General features: G+C 43.7%; 2 protein-coding genes across 2 annotated transcripts in view; both read left to right on the top strand.

Moving 5' to 3' along the window:
* The first annotated feature begins 602 nt into the window (after window positions 1-602).
* Window positions 603-7125, top strand: LOC137047285 (tumor necrosis factor receptor superfamily member 11B-like). Its single transcript, XM_067424858.1, has 4 exons — window positions 603-753; window positions 2094-2469; window positions 4329-4508; window positions 5731-7125. The coding sequence occupies exons 1-4, from the start codon at window positions 751-753 to the stop codon at window positions 6006-6008; spliced, it is 837 nt and encodes a 278-aa protein (XP_067280959.1). The 5' UTR covers window positions 603-750; the 3' UTR covers window positions 6009-7125.
* Window positions 7126-19035: 11910 nt separating this feature from the next.
* Window positions 19036-22033, top strand: part of LOC137047267 (F-actin-uncapping protein LRRC16A) — a 38482-nt gene continuing 35484 nt past the window's right edge. The window contains exons 1-2 of the mRNA XM_067424830.1: window positions 19036-19184; window positions 20343-20440. Of these exons, the coding sequence (XP_067280931.1) occupies window positions 19145-19184; window positions 20343-20440 (138 nt within the window). The 5' untranslated portion in view covers window positions 19036-19144. The remainder of the gene's footprint in view (window positions 19185-20342; window positions 20441-22033) is intronic.

Below are 22033 nucleotides of genomic sequence, written 5' to 3'. Positions count from 1 at the left end.
ATTTTCATTAAATACATTGTGTATGATGATGAAAGTTTGAAAAAAAGTCATGTTATAAGTCTATAGATATAGTTTAAATGGTATTTGATCAACCTGAGTTGGACGAACTCAATTACATTTCATCGCATTAATTAGACTTTAATGAGTTGGGACTGCACATATTTATCAGATGGAAAACCTGCCCTCAATCAAACTGAGTTTGTCCAATGAGTTATTTTTGTGAGTGTGTTATTATGTTCTCTGAGCGTTCTCTAAAAGCAAGTCGATTGTTTTGCTGTTTTTGCGCTGATGTCTTGAGCACATTATTAAAGACCCGATAACCGGACGCATGTTTCCCTGTTCGCTCCTTTATCCATTGAAAAATATACTGGGGTTTGTATTTGGAGTGTTGTACTGTTGCTATGGTGTTTTATGCCGTTGCTATGGTGTTTTATGCCGTTGCTATGGTGTTTTATGCGGTTGCTATGGTGTTTTCTGAAGATGTGGTGTTTAATTTGAGTTTTCAGCTTCAGGGTTAATCTAGTGCTTTAACACTGATACTCAGTTCCGTGACCTCAGTGGTTTCTATTTATTCTATATTCTCTCTTTCTATAGTGTTTTTTTTTCTCTCTTTCTTTCTTTGTCATTGAGGGAAGGGCGGGTGCGCGCGCGCGCGCGTGTGTGTGTGTGTGTGTGAGAGAGAGAGTGATGAGTTCTATATAAAGCGCCCGCATCGCGCTCATCAATGAAGTCCGGGAGGCAGCGCGCGGAATGGTGAGTCATGTTTATGTGTATCGCGCATTATTAGCGCTTTATTTTTGTCATAAAACTTCAGAGCAGCTTTTGCTTGTTTCAGTCTCTGAAGAGCTCAGTGTGTGTGTGTGTGTGTGTGTGTGTAGAGCCCGTGTCATAGGCGGAATAGGCAGATGCTAGGGGCGCCACTCGTCTATAGGGGCGCCAAAATGAGCGATTTTTCCGGTTTTATTACTGATATTTTTTATTAATAAAGACTTTAGTGTGTCGGATGTTGAACGCGCGATCGGTGGAGTTTGTTGTCGCGTCGCGTCGCGCATCTCACACACAGCTCTGCTATCGTTCTCCTGCGCTTGTTCGCTCGCACAGACAGGGAAAACGGCGGGATTCTTAATGACGGACGGCCAGTGTGTCAGAAAGACCGAAGCCCTCTGATACAGGAGAGATCATGAGGAATAAGAGGATAAAGACAGCTGAGGAAAGGAATCAACAGATTGTCTAAATGAATGATCTAAATATGAATGAATGTTTGCTCATTAATTCCAGTTATTTTTACCTTAAACTTTATCTAAGCAGCTGTTCTGGGTGATCAGATCTGTAGAAATCATGTCAATTCTTTATAAACATATATCATATTTTTAATAGCCTAATGTTTTTACTCAGTTGTGCAAGTGTAATGGCATATATGGCGTTTTTTTTCTTTCTTTCTGAAATTAGTTATGATATTTATATACAGGTTTATCTAAAATAGCTAAAAATAAAATAAATTGCACATTAAATATACAAATTTCTTAAAATGTTTAGGTGAAAACATAAGCATGCATAGTTTAGTGGAGGATATACATACACACATTTTTGTATATATATGTGTGTGTGTGTGTGTGTGTGTGTGTGTGTGTGTGTGTGTGTGTGTGTGTGTGTGTGTGTGTGTGTGTGTGTGTGTGTTTGCGTTTACTTTTTTTTTTTAATTATAAAAACACAACCAACATATAAAAACCTTGATACAAGGGGCACCAAGTAAAATCAATTGGTCAGGGCCGGCCCTGTGTGTGTGTGTGCAAAAAATTCGGAGTAAAAAACAACCCAATGTTGGGTCAAATATGGACTAACCCGGCAATTGGGTTGTCTTAAGCAAATATTTAACCCAACCGGAGGATTAAAACAACCCAATTGCAGGGTTAGTCCATATTTGACCCAAACATTGGGCTAAGACAACCCAGCATTTTTTAGAGTGTGCATCCCTAGAGTTCAGTGTGTGTGTGTGTGTGTGTGTGTGTGTGTGTGTGTGTGTGTGTGTGTGTGTGTGTGTGTGTATCCCTAGAGCTCAGTGTGTCAAACTAACGTCTGTTGTCTTCCTCCAGTTGTTCTACACAGTGTTGTTTGTGCCGGCTCTGGCGGCGCTGGCGGCGGGAGGTCACACTTACCGGCGCACCGATCCGGCAACCGGACACACGCTGCTGTGCGATCGCTGTCCTCCGGGAACACGCCTGGGAGCGCACTGCACACGCTCCCGCCAGACGGAGTGTGTCCCATGCGCCGCGGGTCTGTTCACCGAGTTCTGGAACTACATCCCGGACTGCCTGCTGTGCGACGCGTGCTCGGACCACCAGCGGGTCGTGCATCGGTGTAACGGAACCACGAACACCGTCTGCGAGTGCGAGGCCGGGTTCTACTGGGACCAGCACTTCTGCAAGAGACACACCCGGTGTAAAGCGGGTCACGGAGTCAAAGCTGCAGGTGAGGACAAACACACACACACACACACACAGACACATGTTAGTTTTTGTGACATATGGAGACTCTCCATAGGCGTAATGGTTTTTATACTGTACAAACTGTATTTTCTATCCCCTTACACTGCCCCTAAACCTACCCAACACACACACACACACACACACACACACACTGCCCCTAAACCTACCCATCACACACACACACATCAGATGCGATTAATCGACTAATACAGTGTATTCGCTATAGTTATACAATGGTATTAAATCATGAGAATAACTCAGATTTATGATAATGTCAGATAACTTTGATAAAAAGGGATTTAATGGATCATAAACCAATCAGCGGTTACATTATAATCTGTCTGTATATAAATTATTAATACATTTACATTTATGCATTTGGATTTTATCCTAAGCGACTTACAACTGAGGAGTAGAGGAAGCGATCCGTCATGAAGAGGCGAAGAAACGCAAAAAGTGTCTTAAATACAAAGATTTTTATACTCAGAGTAGCAAACAACTGAAAAGGGAGGGAAAGAGAAAAAGTAGTGGAGGGAGAGTTAAGAATTTTTTTTTGTGATAAGATGAAGTGCTCATATAATAAATGGTGTATATATGACACATGAATAACTCAAAATGTTCTTAGTGTCACACATTTATATACACACTCCCCTAACGGATTATAAGGAGCACACACTAATGCTGTGTTTGAGCCCTTTCGCCTTAATTCTCCGTGGCATTGATCAACAAGCTGCTGAAAGCATTCTTTAGAAATGTCGGCCCATATTGATAGGAGAGCATCTTGCAGTTGATGGAGATTTGTGGGATGCACATCCAGGGCACGAAGCTCCCGTTCCACCACATCCCAAAGATGCTCTATTGGGTTGAGATCTGGGACTGTGGCGGCCATTTTAGTTCAGTCAACTCATTGTCATGTTCAAGAAACCAATTAGAAATGATTGGAGCTTTGTGACATGGTGCATTATCCTGCTAAAAGTAGCCATCAGAGGATGGGGACATGGTGGTCATAAAGGGATGGACATGGTCAGAAACAATGCTCAGGTAGGCCGTGGCATTTAAACGATGCCCAATTGGCACTAAGGGGCCTAAAGTGTGCCAAGAAAACATCCCCACACCATTACACCACCACCACCATTTTCTATTTGTAGTGGAGATGCTGGTGTAGCCCATCCGCCTCAAGGTTGTGTGTGTTGTGGCTTCACAAATGCTTTGCTGCATACCTCGGTTGTAACGAGTGGTTATTTCAGTCAAAGTTGCTCTTCTATCCGCTTGAATCAGTCGGCCCATTCTCCTCTGACCTCGAGCATCAACAAGGCATTTTCTCCCACAGGACTGCTGCAGACTGGATGCTCTTCCCTTTTCACACCATTCTCTGTAAACCCTAGAAATGTTTTTTTTTAAGACTGTACTTTCCTGTAGCTCAACCAGTAGAGCGTGGCGCTAGAAACACCAAGGTTATGTGTTTGATTCCCAGCGAAAGCAAGAATTGACAAAAAATGTGTACTTTAAAATGCAATGTAAGTCGCTTTGGATAAAAGTGTCTGCTAAATGCATAAATGTAAAACCGTAGTCTGCGTGTGTGTGTGTGTGTGTGTGTGTGTGTGTGTGTGTGTGTGTGTGTTCTTCTTATTGACTGTGGTCTGTTTAGGGTTGCCATGCAACAGCTGATACACTCACACGATATTATTCGCTGATGATATTCAGTCTGTCATCAAACAGCTGTAGCTTTGTTTTCAGAAAACACCCTTAGTCAAATTACCATGACACGCTGTCTGCACAAACAGACCTATCTGCCTGTGTCATCTGTGATTATAATGTGTGTGTTTGTGTGTGTGTGTGCAGGGACGCCACACAAGGACACGGTGTGTGAGCAGTGCGCAGACGGATGGTTTGCAAACATTACTCAAGAGCATGCTACCTGCGTTCCTCACAGCAACTGCTCCGCCGGCCAACATCCGCTACTGCAAGGCTCCAGCTGGCACGACAATGTGTGTACGACCTGTCATCAACTCACAGAGAAAGGTACACACACACACACACACACACACACACACACACACACACACACACACACACACATAAACACACACTCTCAGATAGAGGTACAGTGGAGGTACAATTGTGTTCCTTGGAGAACCGAACATATAGCTGTACCTTTAACGGCCCACAGTTGGTCCTTAGGGTTCAGTTACACCATTGCTTTCCTCCGTTCGGTCCTAGCGAGCCGCTGTCCGGCAGAGTTTGGCTCTAATCCTGAAACACGTCTCTAGAAGCTCTTATTGAGGATTAACAGGTTGAGATTAGGGCTGTGCAATATATCGAAAATATCAAAATATCGCAAATGTACCATTGTTCGGCCCTAGCGAGCCCGAGTTTGATCACCATTATGGAGATCAGTGTTTGCTCTAGTTGGGCAGTTTGACTTGGATTTCCAGTGAGTTTCTGTTACAGTTTAACCAAAACACAAGAGAAGCAAATCAAGCTGTACCAGGAGGAATAGTGTTTGAGTAAACTCAGCACTGAATCATATCCACCAACAACACTTGCTGTCACAGAGCAGACGTTTTAAATATTGATCTTTAAAAACATTCTAAAGGGGGAAAGATTAGACACACACAGATATCAGGAATCAGCATACGACTCTCAACAATGGGGAGATACCTAACGCTGCAATGCATGCTGGGAGCCGTGAGTTCATACTCTTAGGGTTGGAGATAAACTCTGGAGGACATCAGCTCTCTAGGACTGAACTAGCCTAGCCCTGACTTAGAGGTACAAAAATCGACCCTTAAGGGAACAGCCCCAGTGACGGCCACTTGTACCTTAAAAGGAACAATTTTGTACTCTTTTTTTTTGACACTTTTTAAGGGTTAGTTGACCTAAAAATGTAAATTGTGTGATTAATTCCTCCTGTGGTTGACCAGCCGTCAGACCTCCGCTCATCTTCACACACAGATGAAGATATTAGTGTTGAAACCCGCTGTAGTGAGATGGGCTTTGTAACGACGTCTTTAGTGCCTTTATGGGTCTTGAGAGAGGAAATGACATTGGTGTCAATGAAGGCCTTTCTGAGCCATCGGATTTCAACACTAATATCTTCATCTGTGTGTGAAGATGAAGGTCTTATGGGTGGGAAAGTCCATTAACATTAGGGTAACTAATTAAAGACTCTTTTGGTGAGCTAACCCTTTAATGAACACATGACTTGCTTCCATACATTAATCCGCTGGTGTTTTTCCTCCAGGTTGGGCGAGTTTATTAACGCCGGTTCTGAAAGGTCTGCACATTCAGTACGGTATTTCCACTCAACGTTTGGAGCATTTAGTCAACCGGCGTCTCAATAAGAAGGTCCGGAAGAGAGACGCGCTCCGGATGGAAGAGGGTTCGGCGGACCTGTTGAATCTTTCAATGGCGCTCGAGGAAACTAACCTGGGCATCCTCGCCGGAAGAATATCCCACAGGATCCGGAAGTTCCAGCAGAACTGCAATAAAAAGGCCACTGGCGGCGGGAAGCTACTTTAGGGGTTAACAGCTTATGACCCGAGACCAGAAGTGAAAAATGAAGACCAAGAGTGTGATTAATTCAAATTTACTTCAGAATAGTTTACAGTTTCAGCAGCAGAAGCCATCACATCACTCTTCTTACTCAGTATTTTTGTCTTGTTTTAGTCCAAACATCAAAAAAGTCTCACATTAAGAAACATTTACTAGACTAGTACAAATTATTGTCTTGTTTTGGGAAAAAATACTCCAAATGAAGAGAGTTTTTGCTTAAAATAAGATACATAATCTGCCAATGGGGTGAGAAAAATAATCTTGTTTTCTGTTTGAGTTCAGATTATTTTTCTCACCCCATTGGCAGATTATTTATTATCCATGGTTTCCTCCATGTTTGAGAACATCTTAACTAACACAAAACTTTTCTCCAAAACATGCTGATAACGTGTGCTATCACGCAGTGAGAAGGACACACAATAGTGCAGGCAATATTCATCTCGACTCTTTAGTGTTTCAGTAAAAAGGAAATATCAATTGAATGTAATATAATAAATTAAATGAAAGACAAATCCATATTTCACATCTGGAAGCCGGGCTAAGGGAGCAAACACTGTTACTGCACTCCTGTCACGTAAGGGGTGTGTGATACCTCAAAAATCCACACACACACACCTTGTTGATCAAGTGTTTAATGACACACACACACACACACACACACACATCTCTAGGCCAAACCCTCAGTCTCTCCTCAGAGACCAAATACACACTTACACATATCTGGTATATTGAAGCGGCGGTGTATTTGAGAATCCCCTTTTACTGCTGAGTTTGATGTCTTCACCTGCTTTGTCAAATATATAAGTGCATGAGTGTGAAAGCACGACCCATGACGGTTACATTAAAGATTTCCCTTCACCTGTTACAGTCCAGGATGCTCTGATTGTACTTCTGCACTTTAGAGTCGGTCCTGTCAATAAATTTCAAGGGCACTGCATTCACGTTTTTGAAGGAGGCTCAACTGCTTTTGTAAATATTGCATATATTATATGTGTTTTACCTTCAGAGTTTGATCTCTATTTATTTATTTGTTTACGAACTAAACTGTATCGACTGCAGAACTCAATTAAACACAATGAAAAGAGTTTCTTGTGGTTGTGAAATATATAAATCCATCTTTGAGTGATCTGAAATCTGACCCTGGACCACAAAACCATCATCATTTTTGAAATTCCATCTGAAAGCTGAATGAGTAATCTGTCCATTGATGTATGGTTTGTTAGGATTGGACAATATTTGGTGTATTTGAAAATCTGGATTCAAGGGTGCAAAAAAATCTAAATATTGAGAAAATCTCCTTTAAATTGTCCAGATGAAGTCCTCAGCAATGCATATTACTAACATATATTTACGGTAGAAGATTTACTATGGAACATGATCTTAATATCCTAATGGTGTTTGGCATAAAAGAAACATCAATCATTTTAACCCATACAGTGTTGGCCATCGCCACAGAGACGCAGGACTGGTTTTATAGTCCAGAGTCACAAATCAGTCCGTGTGATCAGAGTGTATTTATTTACAAACACGACTCCAAAAAAAGTTACTATTCCAAAAAAAATAATTTACAAATCTCATAAACTTATATTTTATGCCCAATAGAATATAGATACCATATCAAATGTTGAAAGTGAGACATTTTGAAATGTCATGCCAAATATCGGCTCATTTTGGATTTCATGAGAGCTACACATTCCAGAAAAGTTGGGTCAGGGAGCAATAAGAGGCCGGAAGAGTTAAATGTGCATATAAGGAACAGCTGGAGGACCAATTTATAACTTATTAGGTCAATTGGCAACATGACCTAATTTTTATGGGTATAAAAAGAGCCTCTCAGAGTGGCAGTGTCTCTCAGAGGTCAAGATGGGCAGAGGATCACCAATTCCCCCAATGCTGCGGCGAACAATAGTGGAGCGATATCAGAAAGGAGTTTATCTGAGAAACACTGCAGAGAGTTTGAAGTTATCATCATCTACAGTGCATAATATCATCCAAAGATTCAGAGAATCTGGAACAATCTCTGTGCGTAAGGGTCAAGGGTCAAAAGCAAACTGGATGCCCGTGATCTTCGTGTCATTTAAAATGGACTGTGGCAAAATGGAAAACTGTTCTGGGGTCAGATGAATCAAAATTTGATGTTCTTTTTGGAAAACTGGGACGCCATCCGGACTAAAGAGGACAAGGACAACCCAAGCTGTTCTCAGCGCTCAGTTCAGAAGCTGATCTCTGATGGTCTGGGGTTCATGAGTGTGTGTGGCATGGGCAGCTTACACACCTGGAAAGGCCATCAATGCTGAAAGGTCTATCCAAGTTCTAGAGCAACATCTGCTCCATCCAGACGGCGTCTCTTTCAGGGAAGACCTTGCCTTCTCCAACATGACAATGCCAGACCACACACTGCATCAATTACAGCATCATGGCTGTGTAGAAGAAGGATCCGGCACTGAAATGGCCAGCCTGCAGTCCAGATCTTTCACCGTTAGAAAACATTTGGCGCATCATAAAGAGGAAGATGCGATAAAGAAGACCTAAGACAGTTGAGCAGCTAGAAGCCTGTGTTAGACAAGAATGGGCCAACATTCCTATTCCTAAACTTGAGCAGCTCGTCTCCTCAGTCCCAGACGTTTGCAGACTGATATAAAAAGAAGAGGGGATGACACACAGAGGGAAACATGGCCACGGCACAACTTCAGGAGATGTGCTGATGCCATGAAATATCAAATCAACTTATTTTCCCCCTAAAATTATAAATGTTCTCAGATTAAACATCTGATATGTCATCTATGTTATATTCTGAATAAAATATTGAAATTTTAAACTTCCACATTATTGCATTCTGTTTTTATTCACAGTTTGCACAGTGTCCCAACTTTATTGGAATCGGGTTTTTATATACATTTGCATTTTACATTTACATTTAATCATTTAGCAGATGCTTTTATCCAAATAAGGAGAGCAACAGAAGCAACTGAACAAACAAGGGAAAAAGCATGCAAGTGCTGTAAAAAGTCTCAGCTAATCGAGCACAGTACACAATTTTTATATACAGTCAAGTAAAGAAGAAAATAGGACACCATCTGGTCTATGTCAGGTCTTAAAATGAGGTAAATACGACCTCAGATGAACAACATCACAACACATCACACTGTGTCATTATTTACTCAACATAAACGAGTCCAAAAGGGGTGGGCATGGCTGTAACCTGAGGACACCCGTACTGCTAACAGAGGAGTGAGTGGGTCAATAGCAGACCGGCGCTGCTAATCAAACGCCTTTGATTGATTGATCGTGTGATTGGAGACTTCAGGTCTGTGTTCACACAACGCCATGAGGAAACACATCAGCAATGACCTTAGATAAGAAATTGGTGCTGCCATTAATCTGAGAAGGGTTATACGCCAATTACAAACATTTTGAAGTCCATTATTCTACCGTCAGGACAAGTGGAAAACATTGGAGATAGTTGGCAATCTTCAGGAGTGGACGTCCCTCTTGCGGGACAAGCTGTGTGGCGACTCCACCACCGATGATGATGAAAATCTCCTTCATCCCGCAGCGAGTGTCGTCTTTCAATCGTCTTCAGTTCTTCAAAGAAAATCTCTCAGAGTTGAAGTTCCAGGTCTCAAAAGATGGAAACTTCATTGTTAGGACAACAAAGTGAGATGCAGCGGTTCATCTGACTCCTTCATTGTAAAACTTGATTTCTTATACTCTATTCTTATCATCTTTTATCCAATTAGCGGCCATCTTTTCTTTTTAGCTCCACCTTACAGTTTCGCCGCAACTATACACAAAATTTGTCACGTAACATGTTTATTTGTGGAAAATTCCAGGCTTTCTGATTTTTAAAAAGCTCTTATATAACAGTTTCCCAGCACTTCACACCAGTTTTTCCCATACAGCAAATGTAATATCGGTAACCCTTTATAATAATGGGCCGTTATTAATCGATAACTCTGCAGGACTAATGCGTAGCACTACATTAACACTTCAGCTACTATTGACTAATATAGACTCATCAACTCATCAGTAATATTGAATCAGGAGATAGTTCCTGAATGAGACTGGCGTCACTAATAACTAATAGGTAACAGGGAAAAATGATAAAGAATTACTAACCACAACATTAACATGTCTGAGATGTCTTTTTTTACTCTTAATGTGGTCATAACATGCATCCCTAATTTCCTAAGTGTTATCTAGAGTCATTATTCAGGAACTTCTAGAGATCTGGAGCATTATTTTAAAGTGGAAAACGTTGTTAGATCACTAGAAGTTCTTAAAAATTGTTACTCTGAATAAAGTCATAAACTCAAGAACCCAATCACTCTTCAAGGACTACTGGAGATCTGGACCATTATTATAAAGTCTAAACCCATATTTTACACTTTATAATAATGGTCCAGATCTCCAGTAGCTCCTGCATAGTGACTAGATAACACTTAAGTATTTAGTGATGCATTTTATGACTTTATTCAGAGTAAAGAATATGATTATTAACATCTCAGACACATAATAATGTGATAAGTTAGTTAATAGTTATTAATGAGGCTAATCTCAGTCAGTAATTATTGATTACTTCCCTTACGAAAGGAAAATATATTTACCAATATATTATTTTGAAATATATTATAATATATTGTAAATATATGGAATAATATATTGATGGTATTATACAATATATTATATACTGCAAAATATACAAATGATTGCCGCTTTCATATATTGTAGTCTGATTTTTATATCAGACCATTATTGTGGATCTGACCATTTTATTTTATCTTATTTTTTTATTATTCTTTTTTTATTATTTATTTATTTATTTATTTATTTATTTATTTATTTATTTATTTATTTATCTTTACACCTGTTTTAACTATGCTTGTTTTTAATTTTTTATTCCTCCATATGGTATTCTTTTTTCTCATGCATTTGTTTTAATTCATTTCTATGTAAAGCACTTTGAATTGCCATTGGGTATGAAATGTGCTATACAAATAAACTTGCCTTGCCTTGCCTAATATATTGGAGAATATAAATATTAAATCCCATATATGTGAATATATTGCCTAATGTATTACATTATATTTTCCAATATACTGCAATATATTTTTGTTTCGTTAGGGTTAATAAGGAACTATCTCTTAAATTCGATATTACTTACTGATGAGTTGAGCTGGTTTCTATATTAGTCAGTAGTAGCTGAAGTGTTAATGTAGTGCTACGCTATTAATGTGGGCCAGTTCTGCTTCATGCGTTTTGTTCATGGCTGACATGCGGCGTTGCTATGGCTTTATTGCGGCCTAAATCTGGCAAACGGGAGCGGACCGCCCAAGTGCCATCATTCCACGCGGGTAGTGGGCCAGATGAAAGTGTAAAGTGTGGGCCGGATCTGGGCCAGAGCAATTTTGCTATCTGGGCCAGATGTGGGCCAGTTCTGCTTCATGCGTTTTGTTCATGGCTGACATGCGGCGTTGCTATGGCTTTATTGCGGCCTAAATCTGGCAAACGGGAGCGGACCGCCCAAGTGCCATCATTCCACGCGGGTAGTGGGCCAGATGAAAGTGTCAAGTGTGGGCCGGATCTGGGCCAGAGCAATTTTGCTATCTGGGCCAGATGTGGGCCAGTTCTGCTTCATGCGTTTTGTTCATGGCTGACATGCGGCGTTGCTATGGCTTGATTGTGGCCTAAATCTGGCAAACGGGAGCGGACCGCCCAAGTGCCATCATTCCACGCGGGTAGTGGGCCAGATGAAAGTGTAAAGTGTGGGCCGGATCTGGGCCAGAGCAATTTTGCTATCTGGGAGGCCATTATTATAAAGAGTTACTGTAATATCTGTTGTTTCTCAGGCTTTGATGTTCTTTGGCGAGCGACACAGCTGAGGCCTGGTGGAAATGAATGTCTTCCACAGTAGCCAGCGATGGCTCTTTCACAGGTTGGTTCCACAATGAATACAGTAAGGATCTATTAGCAGCGGTCTAAATGTATTTGACTTAGCTCCAGTGAAAGGAACTCTTAATGCTTCACCAAGACATTTTGGACAATTTCACGCTCCTGACTTTGTGGGATCAGTTTGTGGACGGCCCCTTCCTGTCCCAGCATGACTGCGCTCCAGTGCACAAAGCGTCGCTCCATAAAGACATGGATGAGGAGTTTGGTGTGGAGGAACTGGACTGGCCTGCACAGAGTCCTGAGCTCAACCCGATAGAACAGCTTTGGGATGAATTAGAGCGGAGACTGAGAGCCAGGCCTTCTCGTCCAACATCAGTGCCTGACCTCACAAATGAGCTTCTAGAAGAATGGGCAAAAATCCCCATAAACACACTCCTAAACCTTGAGGAAAGCCTTCCCAGAAGAGCTGGAGCTGTTAGAGAGGGTGGGCCGACTCCAGATTAAACCCCACGGGTTAACAATGGGGAGATCATGTGTGTGTAGAGGCGGCACAACACTTTGGCAATATAGAATAAGACTAATACTAAAACAAGGTTTTGAATGGGTTTTAAAAGGTTGTCGCCTTCACACACACACACACACACACACACACACACACACACACACACACACACACCCACGCACACACAGACAGACAGGTTGATGGGCAGTGTAATTATAGTTTGACATTCAAATACTGTACTTCCTATATCCTCACATGCAAACCCAGGGCATTTATTCCTCTTTCATGTGAATGTGTCTCCTTTGCATGTGGTTTTGATTAACACACACCTTTAATGTTTTGTTCCTGATGAGGAAGCGTCGGTGTTTGTGGAAAGTCGTCAGTCGCACGTGACTGAGAGACGCTTCTGGCGTGGAAATGCGGATCTGGAATCCGGCATGTGAATGGTATGTGACGTGTCTGAGCAGGTATAATTATGTCATATCCACTTCACACTCCAACACATTTACAGTCGAAACTAAAAAAAGAAACATTAGAAGAGAGAGTTTCCTTTTTCTGGAAGAACAGAAACCAGAGCTTCTGCTTCTGTACATCCCAAATCAAAGAGCTCACATGCATGTCTGGCTAAATCTCCTGCTTCGTCTCGAATGGGGAAATGTTGCCAAGGGATTTTATCCGGGTCTTCCCATTACATGCGTTTAGTTGATCATTTACTGTAATTGCGGTTAGCGGTTCTGTCCACTCATTTGATTAGTAAATGTATTGTGCGTCAGTGACAGTCTAAATCTGGATTTATTTAAATATCCAGAGTTCGTGTTTGTGCTTCTCCAGTACCTGTCAATGAGGCTGTGTGTGCTTCTTTGAATACTGCTATTCTTGGAAAAGTGATTTATTTCGTTTTCATTTGGAAAAGCACACACACTAATATTGACACACGCTACGATCAGGAAACATTATCTCAGGATTAGCAAATGTTCTTCCAGTAACGCTGATAAAACGTTTGCTCGGTTATCAGGGGCCGGATTCACAAAACACTCTTACAAATAAAATTATGCCGAATTCTTCTTATTTTCTAGCTTCAGAAAAATAATATTTTGTATTCCCAAAAGATTTTCTTAGGAATGTTCTTATCTTTTTTTTCCTTGAGATAACATTTCAGAAGTATTCCTATTCCAGGGAATAATGCTCCTAAAAATCATCATTAATGTAAGAGTGCTATCGTTTTTCTTCAGTTAGAAAATTGTCAGCCGAGGATAATTCTCTTCTTGAGAATGTTTTGGGCGTTTTACAGAAGCACCGTTAGAGTCTCTGTTTGGTAACCTTGGCAATCGTTAGGACAATGGCTCCTACAGAAGGACATCTCTTTAGTGAATACTCGTTTCTTAACTCTGGTAACAGAGCTGACTGCTGATTACCGAACTGGGTGGAGCGGTTTAAGATTTCCTACAGATGAGATTTTGTAAAATAGGATAAAAATTCAACTCAAGTTAAGATTTGCTTTTGTAATATGAAATTAGGAAAAATCCTAATCCTATCATATCTTAAAGGGTTACTTCACCCACAAATTCTGTCATTAATCACCCTCCTGTGGTTGGACACCCGTCAGACCTTCGTTCATCTTCAGAACACAGATGAAGATATTTTAGTGTAAAGCTGAGAAAGGCTTCAGATAGGCCTCCATTGGCCTTCAGTCCATTCCCACTCACAAGACCCATAAAGGCCCTAAACACATCGACACACAGCCCATCTCACTACAGCGGCTGGACAATCACTTAACGAAGCGACGAGAATAGTTATTGAGCGCAAAAATCTAAATAACGACTTTATCCGCCGAGTTCTTGCCGTGAACTCGACGCATGCGTGAGAATATGATCCGCCGTTCATGACCAGAAGAGGAGGAGCGAGACCGACACGGAAGACAAGAACTCGGTGGATAAAGTCGTTATTTAGATTTTTCCGCACAATAACTATTCTCATCGCTTCATAAAGTGATTGTCCAGCCGCTGTAGTGAGATGGGCTGTGTGTCGATGTGTTCAGGGCCTTTATGGGTCTTGTGAGTGGGAATGGACTGAATGCCAATGGAGGCCTATCTGAAGCCTTTCTCAGCTTTACACTAAAATATCTTCATCTGTGTTCTGAAGATGAACGAAGGTCTGACGGGTGTCCAACGTCATGAGGGAGAGGAGTTAATGAAATAATTTTCATTTTTGGGTGAACTAACCCTTTAAGATATGATAAAACAATTCTGTAACACATTCCCTACAATGCCTACCCGTAGGGCGGACTTAAGAAACACATATGACCCGCTAAGGGCTGCATACGGAAGATCACTGGGGTACCAGCCGCAGGTGGATTTTTAACCCCGGGAGGCGGCAGGCTTGCCAAGAAAAGACACCGGCTCAGGGAGGCTTACGGTGGAATACACATGTGGGGGTCGCCGGAGGGGGAACCGTGCACATGGGGCACCTGGCCGGACACGAGTGTCTGGGTTAGACTGGCGTCGGCGTCGTCAGTGCTGGAGGAGCTCAGGGCTTTCGGAGAAGCTCACCTGAGAAGAATATCGCACGTATCCAGTCCGTGGAGTGGAATAGCGAGCAAGCGAAGACACCTGAGCCTAATCCATTACCGGACACTTGTGGAGGCGAGTATATAGTCGGATACAGGCTCCACTCGGAAATCTGGCAAATGTGTTCAGTGTCGCCCAGCCTGCAGCTCTGCAGATGTCTGTCAGCGGAGCGCCATGTGCTAAAGCCCAAGAGGAGGCCGGGTGGAATGTGCCCTGACCCCAAGGGGGCATAGGCATCCCTGGTATGCCAAAACAATGGTGTCCACTATCCAGACAACCTTTGCTTTGAGAGAGCCTTCCCTTCAGCTTCCCACCATAACAGACAAAGAGCTGGTCTGAGGTCCTGAACACTGCGTCCTGTCTACGTAAGCGCGAAGGGCGCGTACTGGACAGAGCAATGCCAAGGCTGGGTCTGCCTCCTCCAAGGGCAGCGCTTGCAGGTTCACCACCTGCTCTCTGAACGGAGTGGTGGGAACCTTGGGCACATATCCAGGCCGGGGTCTCAGGATCACGTGAGAGTCGCCCGGCCCGAATTCCAGGGACACTTCGTCAACCGAAAATGCCTGCAGGTCCCCTACCCTCTTGATGGAGGCCAGTGCGGTCAGGAGCGCTGTCTTCATCGACAAGAACTTACGTCTACTGACCACAAAGGCTCAAATGGGGCCCTCTGCAGTCACTTAAACTACTGAGAGGTCCCAAGAGGGCACGGCAGGAGCACGAGGAGGATGTAGTCTCCTCGCACCCCTCAGGAACCTGATGACCAGGTCGTGCTTACTTACCGGTTTACCGTCCAAGAGGTCATGGTAGGCGGCGATAGCGGCCACATAAACCTTCAGGGTGGAAGGAGACAGCCTTCGATCCAACCCTTCCTGGAGAAATGAGAGCACCGACCCGATCGGGCATTTCCAGGGGTCTTTTTAGCGAGAAGACCAGCTGACGAAGAGGTTCCACTTCAACGCATAGGCCTGTCTCGTGGACTCGGCTCTAGCGGAAGTGATGGTAGCCACCACCGGAGGTGCTAGCGTACTCAAACCTGCCGCGTCCCGTCCATGGAGGTTCCAGAGATAGGGACGCGGGTGCCACAGGGTGCCCCGTCTCTGAGAGATGAGATCCTGTCTCAGAGGAATCGGCCAGGGAGGGGCTGTCGAAAGGAGCACTAGTTCTGGGATCCAGGTCCGGCCGTGCCAATACGGGGCGACCAACAGTCCACGGCCCCGAGGCCACGGGTTCCATCACAGCGCTCGCGGGTTCCGGTGCAACAGAGGGGGGTGTGGGCCGAGGCGTGAGGGTCGGAGCTGTGTTCCACATCGTCACCCTCAGGTCACCCTGGCCACCAGCTGATGTGACGCAACTGAACAACCGGGAACATTATTTATAAAACGTTTCATTTCGGAAATGTTTTGAATGAATGAATGAATGAATGAATGAGGCATCTATATAGCGCTTTCATATGCACTACTGTACACCCAAAGCGCTTCACACTTATGACAGGGGTCTCTCCTCAACCACCACCAGTGTGCAGCATCCACTTGGATTACAGTACAACGGCTCCAGTACGCTCACCACACACACACACACACACACACACACCAGCGAAAGGTGGAGAGGACAGCGGGTGATAGAGCCAATTCAGTGGATGGGGATTATTAGGAGGCCAATCAAGGTATTTGGCCAGGACACCGGGGTGACACCTCTACTCTTTACGAGAAGTGCCATTTTTTAATGACCTCAGAGAGTCAGGACCTCAGTTTAACGTCTCGTCCAAAGGACGGTGCTCTTTGTCAGTATAGTGTCCCCATCACTATACTGGGGCGTTAGGACCCACACAGACCACAGGGTGAGCGCCCCCTGCTGGCCTCACTAACACCATCACTATACTGGGGCGTTAGGACCCACACAGACCACAGGGTGAGCGCCCCCTGCTGGCCTCACTAACACCATCACTATACTGGGGCGTTAGGACCCACACAGACCACAGGGTGAGCGCCCCCTGCTGGCCTCACTAACACCATCACTATACTGGGGCGTTAGGACCCACACAGACCACAGGGTGAGCGCCCCCTGCTGGCCTCACTAACACCATCACTATACTGGGGCGTTAGGACCCACACAGACCACAGGGTGAGCGCCCCCTGCTGGCCTCACTAACACCATCACTATACTGGGGCGTTAGGACCCACACAGACCACAGGGTGAGCGCCCCCTGCTGGCCTCACTAACACCATCACTATACTGGGCGTTAGGACCCACACAGACCACAGGGTGAGCGCCCCCTGCTGGCCTCACTAACACCATCACTATACTGGGGCGTTAGGACCCACACAGACCACAGGGTGAGCGCCCCCTGCTGGCCTCACTAACACCATCACTATACTGGGGTGTTAGGACCCACACAGACCACAGGGTGAGCGCCCCCTGCTGACCTCACTAACACCATCACTATACTGGGGCGTTAGGACCCACACAGACCACAGGGTGAGCGCCCCCTGCTGGCCTCACTAACACCATCACTATACTGGGGCGTTAGGACCCACACAGACCCCAGGGTGAGCGCCCCCTGCTGGCCTCACTAACACCATCACTATACTGGGGTGTTAGGACCCACACAGACCACAGGGTGAGCGCCCCCTGCTGACCTCACTAACACCATCACTATACTGGGGCGTTAGGACCCACACAGACCACAGGGTGAGCGCCCCCTGCTGGCCTCACTAACACCATCACTATACTGGGGCGTTAGGACCCACACAGACCACAGGGTGAGCGCCCCCTGCTGGCCTCACTAACACCTCTACCAGCAGCTCCTGGTTTTTCAAATGTGGAGGGTGTTTGTGTTTGCATAATGAAGGGTGCATGAAGACGTGGGTGGGTGAGACGTTCCTTTAGCTAAACGGGGGCATGTCCAAGAATATTTAATATTTAATATATATATATATATATATTGCGTGAGATCCCGATGTTGTAGTCCAGCTGAGAATCCATTTTGACACCTAAACTATTGACAGATGTGGAAATGCTGATCTTTTGGCTGAAGAGTGAAGCTGATGTGGTGTACCAGTTAAGATCGGAAGAGTTTAACTGAAGGAAACTGAGCTTCATCCACGTCTCTATCTCCTCCAGGGGTCAGTGTGGATGATGGCCAAGGAGCTGAGGAATTAGATAAAGCTGTGTGTCATCAGCATCATAATGGAACCATACGCCATGTCTACTAATGATGGAGCATGTCAACAGAGAACAGTGTGGGACCCAGAGTTCATCTGACGTTTGAAGAATGACACAATGTAACCCTGCAAAACAATGCTTTCAGACGCTCACAGTCCTCAAGTATCACTTCCACACACACACACACACACACACACACACACACACACACACAAACACACAGCCATTAGATCACTGCACGAGTTCATCAGAGATACTGTGCAATACAAACTTACAGACCTGACACACACACACACACACACACACACACTTCCATTGACAAAGCCCAAACACACACACTCAGCATGTGATCATGAATGTTCATCTTTGGACACACTTTATTCCAGTCGACATCAGGAACAGATGATCATGTGTGTTTGCATTCATCATGACATTACATTTATGCATTTAGCAGATTTATCTTTTATCCAAAAGTAAGGCTAGAGGTCAAATAAAAATAACCGAGTGAGAGTCTGACTGATGATCATGTGGTGCAGTGGCGCCCTCTGCCGGACAGAAGCAGAAACTACAGGCTCACATTACTGTCTCACACACACACACACAAACACACACACACACAACAGAGGTGAATGGGGGGCGGGGTCTCTCTTTTGTTAAAACTTAAAACTCCCCGTTTGTTCCGGTACGGAGGAGTTATGAAACCCCTCCCACACACACACACACACACACACACACACACACACACACACATACAACAGAGGTGAATGGGGGGCGGGGTCTCTCTTTTGTGTGTGTGTGTGTGTGTGTGTGTGTGTGTGTGTGTGTGTGTGTGTGTGTGTGTGTGTGTGTGTGTGTGTGTGTGTGGGAGGGGTTTCATGACTCCTCAGTCCCGGAACAAACGCTGCAGGTCTGTAAGTTTTAAGGTGCCACTGAAGCTCATGAAGAACAGCTGACGATCTTCCTCGGGTTTATCCGAGAAGATGAGCGGAGAAGAGTCAGGCGTGCCTCGGGATCTGCTGGGTAAAACACATCAGATATATCTGTGTGTGTGTGTGTGTGTGTGTGTGTGTGTGTGTGTGTGTGTGTGTGTGTGTGTGTGTGTGTGTGTGAACCTCTTAAACTCGCGTTTGCACTCATTTACTCTGGTAAAGAGACTTTATTACCATTAAGGTAAGTTAGCGGTGGGCGGGGCCAGAGAGTTCAGACTCCGCCCACACCTGACGCAGACACAGCCCGTTATAATCAGTCTGGGTCCTTGCTTTGCTACATCTTAATTATGACATAAAAATGACAAATTATGAGTTAAAGTCGTACACAATATAAATGCAATTGTGACATTTATGACATGGACAAGTTCAAATGATGAGATCAAAAATGAAACTCGAAATTATGACTGTATGTTGCAATCATGACCTGTATGTCATAGTTTTGGCTTTTTATAATTATGACTTAGCCTGTCATAATTTCTATATCTTAATATTTTTTTCTGTGATTAAAATGTCATTATTGTGGCTTAGTACATCATTTCTACTTGAGTACATTAATTCTACATTTTGTTATAATTATATCTTAGTTTGTCATAATTTCTACTTTATGTCAAAGTTTCTGATTTTTGTCATAATTATGATATAAAAATAAAACTTAGTATATAATCATTTCTACTTAATTGCATAATTACTAAGTTTAATGTCTTAATTTGGACTTTTATGCTATATAGTTTTTCATAATTTCTTCATCTCATAATTTCTGCTTTTTGTGTCATAATTATGATATAAAAGGTCAAAATGATGGCTTTGTTTGTCATGAAAGCGTGCTCTTTATCATGTTTGTGGCTGTATGTCTTCATCTGTTTCTGAGAGATTCATTTCTCAGAGGTTTCATGTAGAGATCATCTTCATCTCAGATGTTTCTCTTGACTATCCGTATGAATCCAGACACAGAAGAGTCTCTCGTTGTGAATATAGAGCTGTAAAATGAGAAATGATGGAGATGATATTGAGATCTCTTCTGAAGAGACGAATGTAACGTCTGAGAAGTCTCCGTCGGCTCTCTGCTGGATCTCAGTGCTGGAGAAACAGAACTTCATTAATAATCTCTTCTATAAATAATATTATGTGTGTGTGTGTGTGTGTGTGTGTGTGTGTGTGTGTGTGTGTGTGTGTGTGTGTGTGTGTGTAGAGAGCGTTCAGGAGGCCGTCGGGCAGCAGGTCAAGCTCTGTTTGGTTCAGAAGGTCAACCTGGAGGTCAAAGGTGATAAATTGGAGAGCAGAATCCTGGTGAGTAAAGTGTGTTATCAACACCAACACATAACACCACATGCCTTGATTTGACGCAAAAAAAGCATATGAAAAAATCTAAATACAGGACGACATTAACGGCTTTAGTGAGGGAAAGAACTACAATCCCATGAAGCATCTGCATAATCCAATTAAAAATGATGGAGAAATACAAGACTACTCATGTAAAAACGCCCCGCCAGAGCCTTCAGAGTTAATGATATATACAGTGCCTTGCGAAAGTATCCGGCCCCTTGAACTTTGCGACCTTTTGCCACATTCAGGCTTCAAACATAAAGATATGAAACTGTAATTTTTTGTGAAGAATCAACAGCAAGTGGGACACAATCATGAAGTGGAACGGCATTTATTGGATATTTCAAACTTTTTTAACAAATCAAAAACTGAAAAATTGGGCGTGCAACATTATTCGGCCCCTTTACTTTCAGTGCAGCGAACTCTCTCCAGAAGTTCAGTGAGGATCTCTGAATGATCCAGTGTTGACCTAAATGACTAATGAAGATAAAGAGAATCCACCTGTGTGTGATCAAGTCTCCGTATAAATGCACCTGCGCTGTGATAGTCTCAGAGGTGCGTTTAAAGCGCAGAGAGCATCATGAAGAACAAGGAACACACCAGGCAGGTCCGAGATACTGTTGTGGAGAAGTTTAAAGCCGGATTTGGATACAAAAAGATTTCCCAAGCTTTAAACATCCCAAGGAGCACTGTGCAAGAGATAATATTGAAATGGAAGGAGGATCAGACCACTGCAAATCTACCAAGACCTGGCCGTCCCTCTAAACTTTCAGCTCATACGAGGAGAAGACTGATCAGAGATCAGCCAAGAGGCCCATGATCCCTCTGGAGGAACTGCAGAGATCTACAGCTGAGGTGGGAGACTCTGTCCACAGGACAACCATCAGTCAGATACTGCACACATCTGGCCTTTCTGGAAGAGGGGCAAGAAGAAAAAAAGTGTTGTTTAAAGTTTGCCAGAAGCCGCCTGGGAGACACACCAAACATGTGGAAGAAGGTGCTCTGGTCAGATGGAACCAAGACTGAACTTTTCGGCAACAAAGCAAAACGTAATGTTTGGTGTAAAAGCACCACAGCTCATCACCCTGAACACACACCATCCCCACTGTCAGACATGGTGGCGGCAGCATCATGGTGTGGGGCTGCTTTTCTTCAGCAGGAACAGGGAAGATGGTTAACATTGATGGGAAGATAGATGGAGCCAAATACAGGACCATTCTGGAAGAAGACCTGATGGAGTCTGCAAAAGACCTGAGACTGGGACGGAGATTTGTCTTCCAACAAGACGATGATCCAAAACATAAAGCAAAATCTCCAATGGAATGGTTTAAAAATAACCATATCCAGGTGTTAGAATGGCCAAGGCAAAGTCCAGACCTGAATCCAGTCGAGAATCTGTGGAAAGAGCTGAAAACTGCTGTTCACAAACGCTCTCCATCCAACCTCACTGAGCTCGAGCTGTTCTGCAGGAGGAATGGGCAAACATTTCAGTCTCTCGATGTGCAAAACGGATAAGCCCTTTCCCACTGCGATTCTGGCAAATACACGGATAATGCG

This window comes from Pseudorasbora parva, chromosome 19, assembly GCF_024679245.1.
Source record: "Pseudorasbora parva isolate DD20220531a chromosome 19, ASM2467924v1, whole genome shotgun sequence".
Taxonomy (NCBI): Eukaryota; Metazoa; Chordata; class Actinopteri; order Cypriniformes; family Gobionidae; genus Pseudorasbora; species Pseudorasbora parva.
Note: the sequence above shows the minus strand (reverse complement) of the source record. Positions and strands in the feature narration are given on the sequence as shown.